The sequence below is a fragment of the Apostichopus japonicus genome, chromosome 11, assembly GCF_037975245.1.
Source record: "Apostichopus japonicus isolate 1M-3 chromosome 11, ASM3797524v1, whole genome shotgun sequence".
NCBI lineage: Eukaryota > Metazoa > Echinodermata > Holothuroidea > Aspidochirotida > Stichopodidae > Apostichopus > Apostichopus japonicus.
Window position 1 is genome coordinate 20,439,698 of NC_092571.1, and position 15,992 is coordinate 20,455,689.

At 40.8% G+C, this 15,992-nt stretch overlaps 1 protein-coding gene and 1 long non-coding RNA gene across 3 annotated transcripts in view; one reads left to right on the forward strand and one right to left on the reverse strand.

Annotated features, from left to right (window-relative positions):
• Window positions 1-15,992, reverse strand: part of LOC139975625 (uncharacterized) — a 233,551-nt gene that overhangs the window by 126,768 nt on the left and 90,791 nt on the right. The gene's annotated exons all lie outside the window — the stretch shown is intronic.
• LOC139976040 (uncharacterized) lies at window positions 4,955-15,903 on the forward strand. Of its 2 annotated transcripts, none has more exons than XM_071984436.1 (2): window positions 4,955-5,525; window positions 12,953-15,903. In XM_071984436.1, exon 2 carries the CDS (start codon window positions 12,997-12,999, stop codon window positions 14,326-14,328), a length of 1,332 nt encoding a protein of 443 aa, XP_071840537.1. In that variant the 5' UTR covers window positions 4,955-5,525; window positions 12,953-12,996; the 3' UTR covers window positions 14,329-15,903. The 2 variants fall into 2 exon arrangements, with proteins under 2 accessions (XP_071840537.1, XP_071840536.1); XM_071984435.1 differs by lacking the exon at window positions 4,955-5,525 and adding an exon at window positions 8,056-8,346 and having other exon boundaries at window positions 12,953-15,900.

Consider the following 15,992-nt stretch of genomic DNA (forward strand, 5'->3'; position numbering starts at 1 on the left):
TTCCAATTCAGAAATCATCTCTCTCTTCTCCTATCTTGCACTCTCACCCACTCTACACCCCTACCCCTCTCCCTTTCAGCTCTATCCTAGGGAAGGGGACATTCCTTCGCTTATACCCCTCCCCTGGACGACTTACCATCTTAACCCTTCCCGATACAAAACAAGGTGGTCGTCACCACCCCCCCCCCTCAGACAGATAGTTGGATTTGTTTCCTTTATCATTTTATGTCACATTTATAATGTGAAAGAAATTACAGTATTATCGTTGATTCGTTGAATAAAACATTCGTCGGAAAAGTCAGTGAGTTTACATTTATTGGTGTAATATTAACAGTAATGAATATCACTATGTAAAGACCAACCCAATTTAGCGACAGCAATCGTAACAAGGTGAACCGATTCAATAATGTACAATCGATTATAATATTACTGCATCGAGTGTGGCAGACATTAACCCCTTTAAACACCCAACGCAGGCTACGCCCACACACCCTTACTGCCCCCCCCCCCCCACACACACAGGCCTAGGTAATGATGAACAGCCTACTAGTTGTAAATTATCGGGTTCAAGTTTAGACGTCGAAGATCGATATAAACTGGCAAGTTAAGATTTTTTTTTTTTTACATGCCATTTATTGCGTCATGATGCCATAATATTAGTCCCTGAGTAGTAACGGAGAAAGGAATGTTGCCAACTTACAGCCTACATGACAAAATAATCCAGTCTGTACCTTATTTCTTCTTGTGTTTAGAGACTCTTAAAATTGTTGTATTTTCCAATTCTTACTGTAAAACTTCAATTTATTTAAAAACAAAAGAACTCCCGAATATTAGGCTTATGTCATTGTCGTATACATTGATAAATATAACTCTTCATATGTTAAATTATAAAAAAAATAAGGATGACTAGAACCTTTTCCAAACCCATGGGCGTCAATCCAGGGGGGGACGGGGGTACACGTCCCCCACATTTCGATGGGTGGGGAAAACAATATCAAATGTCCCCCCCCCCCACACACACACACACATTTGGAAAAAGAGAAGTGTCTATTTGGTTAGGGCTTACACATCTCAGGATTCATATCATCGAATATCACTCAATGTTGCTAAATGGAGAATTCCACCAGATCTCGTGAGTTGGTACCCTGAGCTCTCCGACAATCTTAAGCTTAGTCTGTCTTTCTTTCGAGGCCAGTTCCAGTCGTCGTCGGTTGAAGGATATAGATAAATATTCAAGTCGATGAATCCAGCGGTACGGGCTATGTTTGGTGAAGTAGAAGCTCTCTTGCGGTTGCTCCTCGTCTCCTCCGCCAGTTCGACGGAAGCCGAGAGATCTTTTAGTGCTTTGAGACGTTTGAAGACATGGCTACGGAGCACCATGACTCAACAGAGGCTGAACCATGTGATGGTGTGCCATATTCACCGCGAACGTCTAGCCCAGTTGAAGCCTGAGGAGTTAGCAGAGAAGTTCGTTGGTTCCTTGGATTAGAGACGCCGCATCTTCAGGCGATTCCAGTAGAAAACTAGTGCGCTCCGTCAATATCACTTCATAGCTAGAGCCAAAGCTTGTACATAGTTGTTGTTTAGTTGTAGATGGTGTTTAAAAGACGGTGCCCGTTCCCTAATATTGGGCAAATGAAATAGGGAGCATATTCCGTGGCAGCGCATCCCATTTTACCTTGTTGTTGAGTGATACCGGAGTCTACTCCACAGTGAGAACACTGGGTACACGCAGGGACGTCGCTAGAGCGGGTGTGGGGGTGTCTCACCCCCAAACTTGGTAAAACTGACGATAGTTGGAAAAATTGGAGTGCGACAGTCGAAATTTCCGACTGTCGCACTCTAGTTTATCTAGGCCTATTCATTTATTCCTGTGATTGCGCATGACCTAAAATTGAAAAATTTCGGTCAAAATTGACCTTTAATCTGTCATGTTTACCACGTTTTCCTTGCCACTTTGAGAAATTGTATCTCGCGATTCTTATACTCCACCGTACAAAGCTTCGTATGATTTTGAATACTCCCCCCAAAAAAATGCCTAATAGAACTACCGTCATAGGCGTAGGAGCCCAATTTGATTTTTTTGGGGGGGGGGGGGGGTTGTAACGACTTGCCCGAAAATACAACCCAAATTTTTCGCGCGCTACGCGCACGTTCCACATGTTAATGTGCATAGTATATAGACATGCACCGGTTTTTACATCGCATGCAAATAACATTCAATCATTTTCCTTCTTATTACCCTTCCATTTGGTTAGAATTATTGGGGAAGTCGTTGCAATATTAATGGTAATATTTATATAAGTTTAACCACTGAAAAACACATTGCAAATAATCTTTCTTTCAGTAGGTGCCCGAAAAGTTATCAGCATATTGCCCGAATTTTCACATAAATATTTGGTTGGGGTGGGGGGGGGCTAATAAGTTTGTGAAATGAGTGCCAGTGGGTACAAATGTATCGAAGAAAGATTCAGAACAAAAGTGCAGTCGCGAAAGATTGGGTGTCTGACTGACACTGACCGTATCGTTGACGAGTAGCGCGAGGGTGGGGGGGGGATACAAAGCAGCTGAATTTTCTGGCTTCAAAACCCATCTAGTTGGATTTTCAGCCACTACACCCCCCCAATCTTCAGGCCTTAGCTACGTCCCTTGGTACACGGCGGTTACATAGTACGCTCCGACCAGAATTCACCCGATTACCAGATGCAGATCCACCTAGCAACCGAGAGGACACAACGAACAACCACTGATTTATTTTGATGCCTTCATCACTTGAGACACCTCTCACATAGGACCTTTTCTAAGTCTGACGATACATGTGCGAGGTCCTGAAACATATTTAAAGTGGTTTGTCTTGCCATCCTTGTTTCAAATTTCATAGAAATGTATTCTTGTAGACCTAGCAAAATATTTAAACTGACACAGTCCCATTGGAAGTGTGTCACGGTGGCATTAAAAGTCATTGGTGGTTTAACATGCTGGCGTATGACGACTTTTGGCCAAATTTGCGCTAAGCTCAATATACGAACTCGGATCTGGGCTGTGCCTAATTAGTTAGTTATTTAAATTATTAATAATGGCGTATGAGGAAATGCACCATTTTGTGGTATGACTCCCAGGACGGCAAGTCGAGAAACTCACATACAGTCGCGGCGGATAGCTTCCTTCGCCTATATGTCCGGGGGCATTTTGGGACATCGTTCCTATATAGGCGAGGGGTGGGCAACCTACGGCCCGCGGGCCACATGCGGCCCGCCAGTGATTTTTGCGGCCCGTGAGATGTCTCAAGAAAAAGAAAAAAATCAATCTATTTTACATCATCACAAAAAACGAACTAGCTGCTTAGAATTTATCTGCACTAATGATGCTGTCAGGTAGGTCTATTATCACCATTATTTATCAATTGGATTATATTGACATTATGTTTTTGTGAATACAGATTAGTACACACACCTATTGCTTGAACGTCCTCTGAAGCAACGGTTTAAAATCAACAGCAGGTCGTTGGTTAGGTGCGGCCCTGTCAATCTTTCACTACTAAAATCTGGCCCATTCATTCAAAAAGGTTGCCCGCCCCTGCTATAGGCCTATATCTGATGCCCTGGGGTCATTCCTTTACCGACTTGGTGCAATATAATGTGCCCATTCGAAGTAAATTTATTCACAGATTGTTAGTTGTCATGGGTTCGAACAAATGAGGGGTATTTTATCCTGAAACATAGGCAAAATGGGGCTGGGTATCCACTTCGCCACATCATTTGTCAACTTGCACTGGGTTCTAATGTTCATGTCAATTGGAATCACTAATAAAAGAAATAATCCACCAAAAATGAAGGCCGCATGAACTTTATTGCAGATTTCCTGAGTGACGAATTTGTCTTTTTCTCCCGAAATCACGCAACTAGATGGCTGCTATCCAGCCTGGCAAGTGCCATCTCCAGCGATCTGGCAGGTATTCAAATCTGAAATTTTCTTGGTACGCTGCGCGCCAACTGATGGTGGCGCTCCGCTTAGATAGTACTTACGGCCGGAATACTCGAATCGATTACGTCCCCCCACGTTTCAAATCGGATTGACGCCCCTGTCCAAACCCAAAATTATATGTTGTTTAAAGAAACAAAAGAATTGCTATCTACCGGCTTTCTACCCAAATGTCTCTAATCTATGTCTTATTTTGTACCCTCTAAAATAGATTGTCCACCACCATAAAGACAGAGGCGTCGAAGGCAATATCGGGCCCCGGGACAATGATGACACCGGTCACCCTTTATGCACTCTTTATATCCCATATTTTCACGGCACCATATTTAACGCGGTGCCAAAGTTAACCTTGGACCGGGGGCTATATCCCCCTGCCCTCTCTCGCAGAGCCTACGTATAGATAGGTGAGGGGAAATTGGAAATTAGCTTAGAACGAAGGAGGGGGGTGGGGGTGGGGGTAGCAGGTAAGAAGAAGACGTGACCTACAAATAAATGCTTCTTTGTGCTAAACCACCAGATTTGATGTTTTGTTTAAAGGTAACCGAACAGACAACATCTATTGTTTACACCTTTTGTGGATCAATAATGCACGAACAATAGATCTATTGTCATGTACTCTGTTTACAAGGAAAGGAGCAATAGGGGGGCTTTTTCGTCATTGTTACACAGTAATACCTCCTTTTATTGAATAACATGATATGCTTAGCTACACACGATGAAAGAAAAATAAACGTTCTCTCTGTCTATCGACCTAATTCGAGGGCCATTCATGTACGGTTTATAGAGGCCATTCATGTACAGTTTAGATCCCTCGAGGGTCATTACAGCTTTGAGATAAACAACATGAGTGCAATCACGGGAGAGGAAAAAACAAACGATTGGACCCTTTATTCAGACATGGTTATCAGACTATGAAAAGTGGACACTTTATCTCGTCATCAGAAAAAATCAATACCATTAACGGAATTTGGTATCCTTTATAGTAGTAACTTAGCATCGGACCAGACAACGGGACATACTATAAACTGTCATGTAAATAAGGGGTTTATAACACTTAGGTTTTCGTAACCTTACAAACTGTCTAACGTAGTTAGGACTGCCTATATAAAAAGTATCACCAATGGTGTTAGAATATTGATGTATCCTGTCAGCCCTTTCTCCATGCGGTCAGTATGCAGTAATATGGTTAGGCTATGTATGCCTATGTATAGCCTATGTATGTAGTGCATACTCGTAAAACATCCATCCGTCAGAGGTTCAATGCCATGCAGTATTTTTCTCCATTTCCAATAAGTACGACTTCGAAATTTGTTGCATATTTCGAGCCGATCGGAGGAAAATAATAAAAAAAAGTGTTATGCGGGATTTTCATTTCGAAGTCGGAGCATTCAAATACCTAGTATGGTTTCTCGCCAATGGTATATTAGTTTAACTTGAATACCAGACAGTGAACCAACACTTACGCAAACCCAGATTCACATGTTCAGTGGCACTTGAGAGTTAACCTGAGGCAGGGATGTGATATTTAAGAAGTCTTTTATCGGGTAAGTTTCAAACATGTTGCATTGCATTTAACAATCATCAGTATTTGCCCCTTACCTCTTCCTCCCCTTTAATCACTCTAAAATTGCTAAAAACTCGAAAAATGGTCACTCTTGTTCAACTTCCAACCGGCAATTTTACAGCAAACTTTGGAGAAGAAAAAAAAAACACGCTCTCCTGCAGAATGAACTTAACATCCCTTAAATTCCTCAAAATCACTTTGCATGTACCCGTGTAAATCATTTTCTCAAGGGAAACCTTGGTTCAATGAAATGAAAAGAGATTTAAAGAGGAAATCGGTCATTTCAGCCTTCATTCTGACGTCACCTTTGAGGTAATAAACCAGTGATATCAATAGATCGAATAATCTATTTTAATGCCCGCCTTATATCTATGTCAAGACACCACACACAAGAACAAAATTTACTCATATGCACTAATAACCATTGATATTTTCAAAATGCATTGGATGACCTTTGACATTTACTCGGTTGTCAATCTCACCTATAGTGGTCTAAAGATCGAGGTCCAAAGCTTCGGCCCACAAACGACGAAGAGTCTTATCGTAGAAGTAAAGGATGTCGATCATAGGGGGAAGAGAGGCCAGCAGCCCCTCCAGTGGTTACAACTTAGGGTGTATCATGTTGCCCCCCCCCCCCCACCCACACCCCGAACTTTGCTAGTGTAGTAGAGTAAAAGATTCTCTTACTTTTATTATGTAAATGAAAGCCAACCTAAATATTCAGTGGCATGAGTAGCTGGTTATTATATGGTTAAGCAATCATGTGTTTCTTTGTTATGCGCAGTATAGCGTAACCAGACTTTTTCACATGGGGTCTGCGGGGGAGTTCGAGTGGGGGGGGGGGGTTCGCGCACGACCAGTTCGGTCATTTTAGGTACTTTTGCAATATGCCCCATTACCAAACACTTGTAACCATGGTAACGGTATACGGTTATGAACGTTTCTTTACCCAAATTGAACAGTTTATTCCTGAGTTCCATCCGTTAAACGATAGACAACTTTGTCTCCTCCTCTTTCTATCTTTATTCCCCCCTTTTTTTTTAATCTCTCTCCTTTCTCTCATTTTTTTTTCTGGGGTGGGGGCAGGGGTTGCGGGGTGGTGAGGGCGACTGACTTTAAATCTTGTCAGCTTTTCGCACCACATATATAGGCTACCTCCATTAATGCACTTCAACATCCAAGTCACATATACACACGTATAAAAACCAATTTTATTTGGAACCTTCCAAAGAAGGATGTTCTCTTGTTTCTGTTTGGTACATACACACACGTATAAAACAAATTTTATTTGGAACCTTCCAAAGAAGGATGTTCTCTTGCTTCTGTTTGGCACATTTCCTGAAGTTGAAGTCTAACCCTGAAGAATTGGATGGACTCTGTCTATGGAGTATGCCACCTGTCAACAGTTGACATATGAACTTTCCCAGTGTTGTATACGACTCGAGACTGGTCTAACCGTGTATATTTATCGGGTAGGCCTATCGTATTAGTATACGTGATCTTAGGTCGGTCTTGGACGAACCTCATGCAACATTTGAGATAATTTTGATACATATTTTATAGGTGATGCAATAACGAAGAAAGCCGTAGTTACCTTGGACTGGTTTCTTTGTGATATATATTGATAATAAGCCCACGAGAGGAATCACCAATGTACTTTCCCCATGATTATTACTTGTAAATACTGACAAAGTGTCTACAAGGTGAAACTCTATAGCCTATGTAATCCTTTATTTTGCTGAAGTATTCCTTAGAGGTGTGGGTTAGTTAGTTCAATTTGTGTGGTATACTCTCCAGTGGGTTTGGTGAGATTGCCGAACAATCGTAGACCAAACGCAATGACTGCATATCTACAGGAGACGTAAACCCAAACCTTATCATTGGTCTGTGTGATAAAGATATAACTGTCATGAACAACTTCGCCAAACCGCTAAGGAAAATCTTATCTTATGTGGAAGATATCACATATTTAGTATTTCTTCATACACAAAGCCGAAGACTTAAAATCAAGTCTTAACATGACATCATTGAGCAACTTTTGTCCTTCGTTCTGTAATTGAAGTTGGTGTACAAATGCCGAATCTAAAATATTGAAACTGTTTACGTGACCTATATAGGGCATGGGTTGGTTCAGTTTCAACACTGTTAACATTTATCCTTGAAAATGTGAAACGAAAAGCAAAGAGATAGTAGCTAGAAGGTTTCAGATTCTAGCGGTACTCACGATATTACAGATTATACAAAATGAAAGCTCCCAGTCACGATTTCACTATACGATACGTAGCAATAATTTCTTTTAAATGTTTTGAGAAAGTTGTTCTTCACACAAATGTCTCTGTCGTATAAGCTAAAGATTATGGTTTGAGTTTATGTCCCATCAAATTATTAAGTGACACCCCGCAACTTCGACAAATCACATTTTTGCCCTTAGGTGTCTTGACCTTTCGTGTGACCTGGCGTCCTCCTTAGCAACGCATATTTCATAGATGTCCTTTGTAATAGATATTGTCATTAAAATAACTGTACACATTTCTTGTTGTATGAATGCAAACAGCGACATGTTGCTATGTGGTTGGTATAGTAGTGTTCACAATCGAGGAAGGGAGTAAGAGGTGATATCAAAGCCTTCATTTGTGTATTAAACAAATCTGATTTTGCCTTGATCTTGAATTTGCGTCGAGGGAGCACTTCGGGCTCTTCAAGTTTCTCTTCACCGGTGGTTCGTATGTTGCACAGTTTGCACTGTTCGGACTGCTATATCTCTGATCGGAAGTAATAACAACCAACATTCCCACTGACAGGTAGGTAAGGTGGTTGTTTTCAACCTAGCTATGGTACAGCAATATTACATAGCGGTACCAAATGGTATAAACCAGTCTAGCGCAGTGCTCTAGCCTTCTCAAGAGTAAGAGTAAGAAATGTTAGGGGGAGAGAAGGGAGAGGGGACGTGAGTGAGAGCTTGGTTTCAATCTGGCTTGGATAGGTATGGTAAAGGGCGTTTGGTTGCATCTTTCAATATGCCAGATTAAGAACAGCATACACGTGCTGCAGCGTGGTAAACTTTTTATAAGATTTGTGTGGGTGCGTGTGTATGTGTGTGTATCGACGTTTTGCTATGTTGCATTTTATGAATTTTCCTTTTTATGCATTTGCTAAACAAGGTTTTCTTTTTCATAGTGACCAATAGCAGTACATGCCGTGCGCAAGGGTGGGGTGGTGGAGGGGTGGGGTGGTACCCATTTCCATCGTTAGGCCTTTTTTTTTTACATTCTGTCGGGAAATAATTAGACCAACCCTCTTACTAGCCCCAGGGACGGGGACAAACTAAAACGAATGACAGCGAATGACCGAATGACAATTGACTTTGTACAGGGTTAATTATCATTCGCGAATGACAGCGAATGACAACGAATGACAACGAAGGACGGTGGTGAGTGGAGATAGAACGATTAATGGATTGGAGTAAATGCGGTAATTGGTTTTCTGCGCAAAACTGATTTGAGGAAAATCGCATGTTACATGGTTGCAGGGTTTTGGTGTAATTTATGGATAGAAACCACAGGGAAAGTTTTTGTGTGAGAATGCGCTTGAGTGCTGTGCCTTTGACATTTACCTCTGTAGATTTATATAGAAAGATGCCCCCCCCCCTTCCCTACGCCAGTGTCACAGAGTAGCTCCATAACTGGCGCAAATTTTCTCCTTTTCCAGTCCCTTTTGCGACCCCACCCCCCCTAGAAAAAAAATGCTTTTTTTTTCTTCATAGAAATGTCCAATATAAGGACTCTTCCTGAAATTTTTAGCCGTTTCAAGATAATAGTATTGTTAGTTTCTAACAATTAATATCGGAAAAAAAAGATGTTAAATTTACTTTTTAAAATCAGACTTACAATTTCGCTTACTATAAGGTGCGTTTGCATCTTGTCCGTACTTTACTAGATCTGTAAGCCACGCACTTCGCGTCCACTCGGTTTGCGTGGCTTTAATATACCGACGAAGTCTGAACTGTGATATCCGGTTGAAGCAAATGTCTGTGCTTCCATTCACTGTCATTCGTTTTAGTCAACGCAATTTTTTAGTGTGTACAACATATTGTCATTCGTTATGTGTAACGCAATTGTCATTCGTTTTAGTAACACCCCAGGGACGGCCTTCCATAAAGGTTCAAACCCTGCCATAGCCAGGTGAAATTAGAACTTGTGTGATAAATATGCAACTTGATAAATATTTAATGTATGCCTAGCAAATTGGGAAAAAAAACTACCTTCACTCGTATAAAATGCGATGCGGATGTAACTATGACCTAAAATTTCCAGCAACTTTGTTACACAAGCAAAATTCAGACACCAGCATATACCTTTAAAAACGGCTTCCTTGTTACAACACAACTTGACGAAGGCCTATATATTACACCATGGAGGTAAAACGTGATTACACATAGAATGGTGAGGCTGAAACTTACCTAAACAGACCTTGCGCAATCTAGCTAGGAAGATTAAAACTGCCTAATTCATTTATGTAACCAAAAACAAAATAAGAAGGGTGAAGGGAGGGGGGGGGGAGGGATCACCACGCGGTAACGTGTTAATTTGCAAACGAACACAGGAATAGATTTGCTTTATTGAGTTGAAGGGCAGAAAAGTTAATTACGCCCACAGGGACGCGTAATTGCCTAATTAAAGGCGTACAAATCTTATACAGTCACATGTTATAGTATATGTATGATATAATCGACAGCTCTCGTGTAAATGGGAGCATCTTGTCACGAGGGTAGCATCTTTTTCAAGAGTTTTCGACATTGATGAAAAAGAAAAGTGAATATTGATAACAGTCCGTTGTGAAACTTAACAAAATGGTTTATGAGCGGTTGTTCTTTCCGTTATAACCTGACCAAAGATTATGACGCACAGGTGGCATTGTGTAACGGTCACGCAATAACTGTCATAACACAATTATAGATAGGTGTTCATGTTGTATTGGCAACAATCAATCAATCAATCAATGACCTTTTATATAGCGCTAAAGTCATAACAATGCTTTCACGTAGGATGGGGGGGGGGGGGTAGGGGGTACTGCAAGGGTGAAATATGCAAAGTTGGAAACGTCTGTGAAAGTGACGAATTTATGTGTTAGTCCAGGCAGTGTTTACAACTCCCTGGCTAATGAAAGGAGCAATGAATATTGTACGTAACCTATATAATGTAAGTTTTCCTATCATAGGGTTCTGAGACCACATGTGGTTGACTTCCAATTACACTTACACAATTATCGTTATAGTGGATACCTCATGCCATCTCAACTTGTTCGCCAAGGGCTTGAGAGAAGGGGTTTAGAGAGAGAGTTGAGGGGAGGGGGAACATGATACATCTCCCAGTTGTAACCATTGGAGGGGCCGCTGACCCCTCTACCCCCCCCCCCAAGGATCGACGCCCTGGTTGGTACGATAAGACTCTTCACCATATTTGGGCTGAAGCTTTGAAATTCGCTTTTTAACCAATAGGTGAGGTCGACAACCGAGTTAATGTCAAATGTCAGCTAATGTTCTTTTCGAATCTCGATGGTTGTTTGTACATCAGCAATTAAAATGAGAGTATAACTGTTTAGCTTTGAGAGGTTGAAGGTTTATGAAAACTAGTCAATCCATCGATTTTCTTCAAATTCATGACACACAACAACAATATATTGTCAAACAGTGTCTCGTTTAGTTGAACCTTCACATGCACCCAGAAAAGGGGAGAAAATGAACTTTGTTTAACCGAATTTATTCTTATTTGATCAATCTTCGAGTCTTTATGTTTGGTAACATCTCCAAAAGGTTGTGAAAAGGGGTGTCCTAAATGGTGCATGTTGATGCTTTTAATATCCCGATGGATTGGAACTCTGCAAGCCGCTGCATAAACAGAGATAAAATCAGGGAGAATACTGAAGCATTCAGTACGTGAAGATGAGAGGACGATTAAACGATTAAAACAAAAGAAGAAGGAAAAACGGTTATTCTTTCTAACTACGTGACTGCCAATATAACTAACCGTAACAACCATGACGAAACAGAATAGCCTAAGAACTCTTACTAATGCAAGCTCTTTATAGTTTATCGCAAAATCAAAAGCCTTGCAGTTTCTTGTTGAGAGGAAAACTCGGCACTCGAGACCGTCGAAAAGAACATTGAATATAGAAAAACAAGCCCGTTTGTGAAACTTAAAATATGGTTCGTGACTGTCTATACTTTCCGTTACAACCTGATCAAATTATTTTTTTAGAAAGAAAGAGTACTTCGGTATCAGTTGTAGGCTTAGCTAACAGCAAATCTGAAAACAAGGTATAGACGCGGCAGATGTTCGCCGCCAGCGGCGGTGGAGCCTGATGGAAGGAGAGTGGCTGTGGAGTGGGGGATACCCCACAGTTCATGGGGGGAAATCCCAAACTACCTCTTGCCATAAATTAATTTCTCAAGCGAAAGCACCTATTATTTACAATGTGAACTATTGTTGAGACATTAAAATGTATTTTAAAAAGGTGTCCTCTTGTTAAGGAATATTGATAATATATATAACGTATAATGTAAAGAAGAAAAAGTGGCGTTTTGTATAAAAGTATTCAGATACTGGTATTGTGATAAGGAATGTATAGAGCTGCCCTATTGGTCGGAACCCTTTTTAAGGTTGTAACTACCCCCCCCCCCCCTCCCACTCTCTCTCTCTTCCGCCGGCTTTGTCGGTCCCGACGATGGAGGAAAAAAGTAGAAGAGACAGATGATAGAGATTAGACCGTTGGTGATTAGGCCTACTAGTCTTAAATGTTACCAACTATCTTCAGTTTTCGCCAATCGTTGTGAAATTTTGTTTTCCATTGCTGTTTACTTTTGACGACATTTTTTTCGGAGATTATGAACTCAACCTCAGTCATATTCCCAAAGTTAATCCTTAAACTTCTCCTTTTGACTTTTTTTGTTTTTTTACTGCCTATGAAATTACAGGAAGTATTCAGATAAAAACCATTTTGTAGTTCCAAAATGCTGCCACCATTTATACATTTCGCAATAACGCAACGTTCATACGAACCTCAATGTTGGCATATTTTTAGCACTGGGATTAAAGTCATTTTGCAAGGACGGTTTCAGCCAATCTTGGAATGAACGGTGATGAACTTTTTCGCTGTTAGTTAATGACATGGCTATGTTACGATCCTTACGTCTGTATCTTCTCGCGATAGTAATTGGGGTGACGGGGGGGGGGGGGGGGGGTGGGGTGGGGAGGAGGAGGAGGAGGAGGAACGGAGAGGGGGTGGAAAATCTTTAAATCCATCTGTTTTAATACATCTGCACCGCTTTTTGACACAAGCGAAAGTGAGATAAGTACACTCACTTTGCTAGGAAACGTTTTTATGGTTTTCTTGTTTTTTCGTCTGCAGGTCAACTCACAAAATGGCTTTTGTTGTCCTGGCAACGGTTTAGAATGGCTATAGGGATCACTGATGGCAGCAAAATGGTAAAAGTCACTCTACGAAAATCAACAAAACATCTCACGCCTGTCGAGAAATTGCTAAGTTTAGAAAGGAACCGTGATCGTAATCGGAATCGCGTACACTTTCTAAATCGGCGGGAAAACAAACAACTAGCCAAACGTTACCACGGCTACGAACAAAAGAGTTCAAATCGCATCCGCGATATTTTAAGAACGAAGGATCAAATGAAATTGGATTTAATCGAACTGGATTATTCCCGGCGTAAAGCAAAAACGATTTGTGAATTTGAAAAGCGACTCCGAGAGGGAAAAGGTAACCCGGTATTTTTAAAGGAACATTTGAAGCTAGTGCAGAAAGAAGAGGAATTAGCGGTCCTTCTAGAAAGATTGAATGGGCCTAACTCTCAGATGGTTGCCAGTCACATGCGTGAAGAACTAAGGGCAATAAACCACCGAGTCGATCATAGTTCTTCATCTTATCGTATCGAGCCAAATTTCGTCAACTCTATTGAACAGTCTCAAAGTAGGACAATTGACAATAACGAAGTCCACGGGACCCAAACAATTGAAATAAAGGGCGCCACGCATGAACTTTTGAAACCCGTACACAGCGAACCCGAATCGGAATCCAAACGAATAGAGGGCGCAGTTGCTGAAAATGAACAGGGCTATCCAGAACAATTTGGTCTTCAATGTGACGAAATAAACAATGAGGAACATATACATCGGGAAACTAAGTTGGCCGATATTTTAGAGAAAGTTGAAGAACTCCCTCGAGATGCTGTTATTGGTCAAATACCGTTCCTAAGCAGGAGTGATTCTATCTTTCCAATTACCTCCAGTGTGTCACAACGAAGGGACGAGCTACCGCCTCTTAAAGTTAAGACACGTCAAAAACATTGTCATTTCGTCGTGCATAGATCTCATCGTCCAAGACAATCGACTCTCAACCCAACTCGTTCTGCGCAGAAGCGCGCAAAGCACGCGCAAAAGCGCGTAACTGAACTGACGGAGAAAACAAGATTGGATATGAAGAAGGATGAAACTATGCGCAGGCGCAAAGAGGTTGATACGCCAAGGGACAATTTGAAAGGTATTCAGCAGGCAGAAACAATTGCTAGGATTGAAGTCGCTAAGAAGGGGATCACTTTACCAGATATAAAGACCGCAAACTCCCAACAGCATACGCCAAGAGCACGCACAGTGGACAACTCAATTAAATTACCGTCTTTAAAAGTAGATCGAGAATTATTGTCAGAATTAAAACGGCAAAGATACAAACACAAGAACCAATCTGAAAGTTTTCCTCAGTTGCCTAAGTAACGGTGGTCATGCGTACTGATATCTTGGTTAAAGCATTTGCCTCTGTTCAGATCTTTATATATGTGTTAACCGAGTTTAAAGCCCGCCGAGCTCTGTACGAATGATCCCGACCCGACTCTACCGTCATGACGTGAGAACATCTTTAGTCGGGAAGAATATATACAGTCCTACGATTGTACCCGGCAAACTAACCGACAGATCAGCGCACACAACGTCCAGAGCTCGTCTAGGTCACATGCAAATTAATGAACCTGTGATTGGTTGTAATTTGTTCAAACTGTACAGTTTTAGTCGTGGAAACCCGAACACTATACGACTGCCGGTCTGGAAGGCGCTACACGTTCAGTTTTCCCGACTGAATCCCGACCTCGCGACTTAAAACCGGCAAATCACGATCAGTCGTAATGTTAAACTCACGCACACTGCCCGATTACCCACGTGCTTTTCACCTAACGATAGTCGAGTTGCGTCGGGTCTTAATCAGTCGTGTAGTGTGAGGCGGGCTTAACAGATTAACGACCTGGAACTTTTGTGATTATTTATTTAAACAAATTTCAATAAGCGATCGTTGTCATTCTGTGTTGTTTCGAACAGCTCATGCCAAAGTGATGGCGTTTTCACTGATGACTATACCATTGAGAACAACATTTTCAGTTTTGTTGATATTCCTACAGGGCCTACATTTTATTAATTGTTCTACTACCCGAGGAACTAATTAGCATGAAAGTTATTAGACTAATATAATTATACATTATTATACTATTATTAAAATCGATATAAAAACCAATTCAGCCAGGTTTACCAAGGTTAGAGTGGAAGATCCTTTGCCAAGAAGAACATTCTAATCTAGCAAATTTAGATGTACTTTTTATGGTCACTAATAACGTCTCAAATCACAGGGGTTTTAGTCATGAAGTTTTAAGTAACCCATGGGGATGTTGCGAGTACCATAACTTGTAGTTTTTTAAACAAGTTTTTCGTTCGACCAAACTGCACAGTTGGAACCTTGAAGGTAACTACGTCTATTAAATGCCCTATTGGCTTACACACTAAGTCATCAAAGTAATGTGTTCTATAAGCCTAGATAGAAGTTCTCACTAGCTTAACGCTATACCCATCACCGGATAGCTGACAAGTTGGCCATTCGTTTCACCATCAATTTTCCGTACCATGACCTTGAAGATGTTTTGCTATGAGAGCCTGAACTTTTCGTCACTTGTAAACAAACCTCTTTACTCAGTGTAACCTTTGCACTAAAACGTGCAATGCGTTACATATTACATAAATATATCATGTTGTTATTGTACGCTCTTTTTTTATAGACAGTCAGCATCCGAAGATAAAGTTGTTTGAGTTACTCACAAGTTCACGTACAATATTTTGTATTCCTCATTTAACGTATGTATGCAAATATATATTAAATAAACGAAAATAACGTAAACAGAATGACGAGAAAAGAACAATATCTTTTTATTTCATTCGGGAATTTGGAATCCAACTATTCAAAGGAATTCATATTTAGGCATATCCCAAAGCGCATTAAATTCCCTCCGGAATTGATTTCTACATTAATTAAATGATTTGATAACACAAATATGTTTATATCACGGAACTTCGGTGATTTGTATCTTATATCAAATAAATATTTAAGTTTGCGACTGTCA

What these genes read in the sequence shown, in the direction of transcription:
- LOC139976040 (XM_071984436.1), top strand. Translation starts at nt 12,997, where the DNA reads ATGGCTATAGGGATCACTGATGGCAGCAAAATGGTAAAAGTCACTCTA.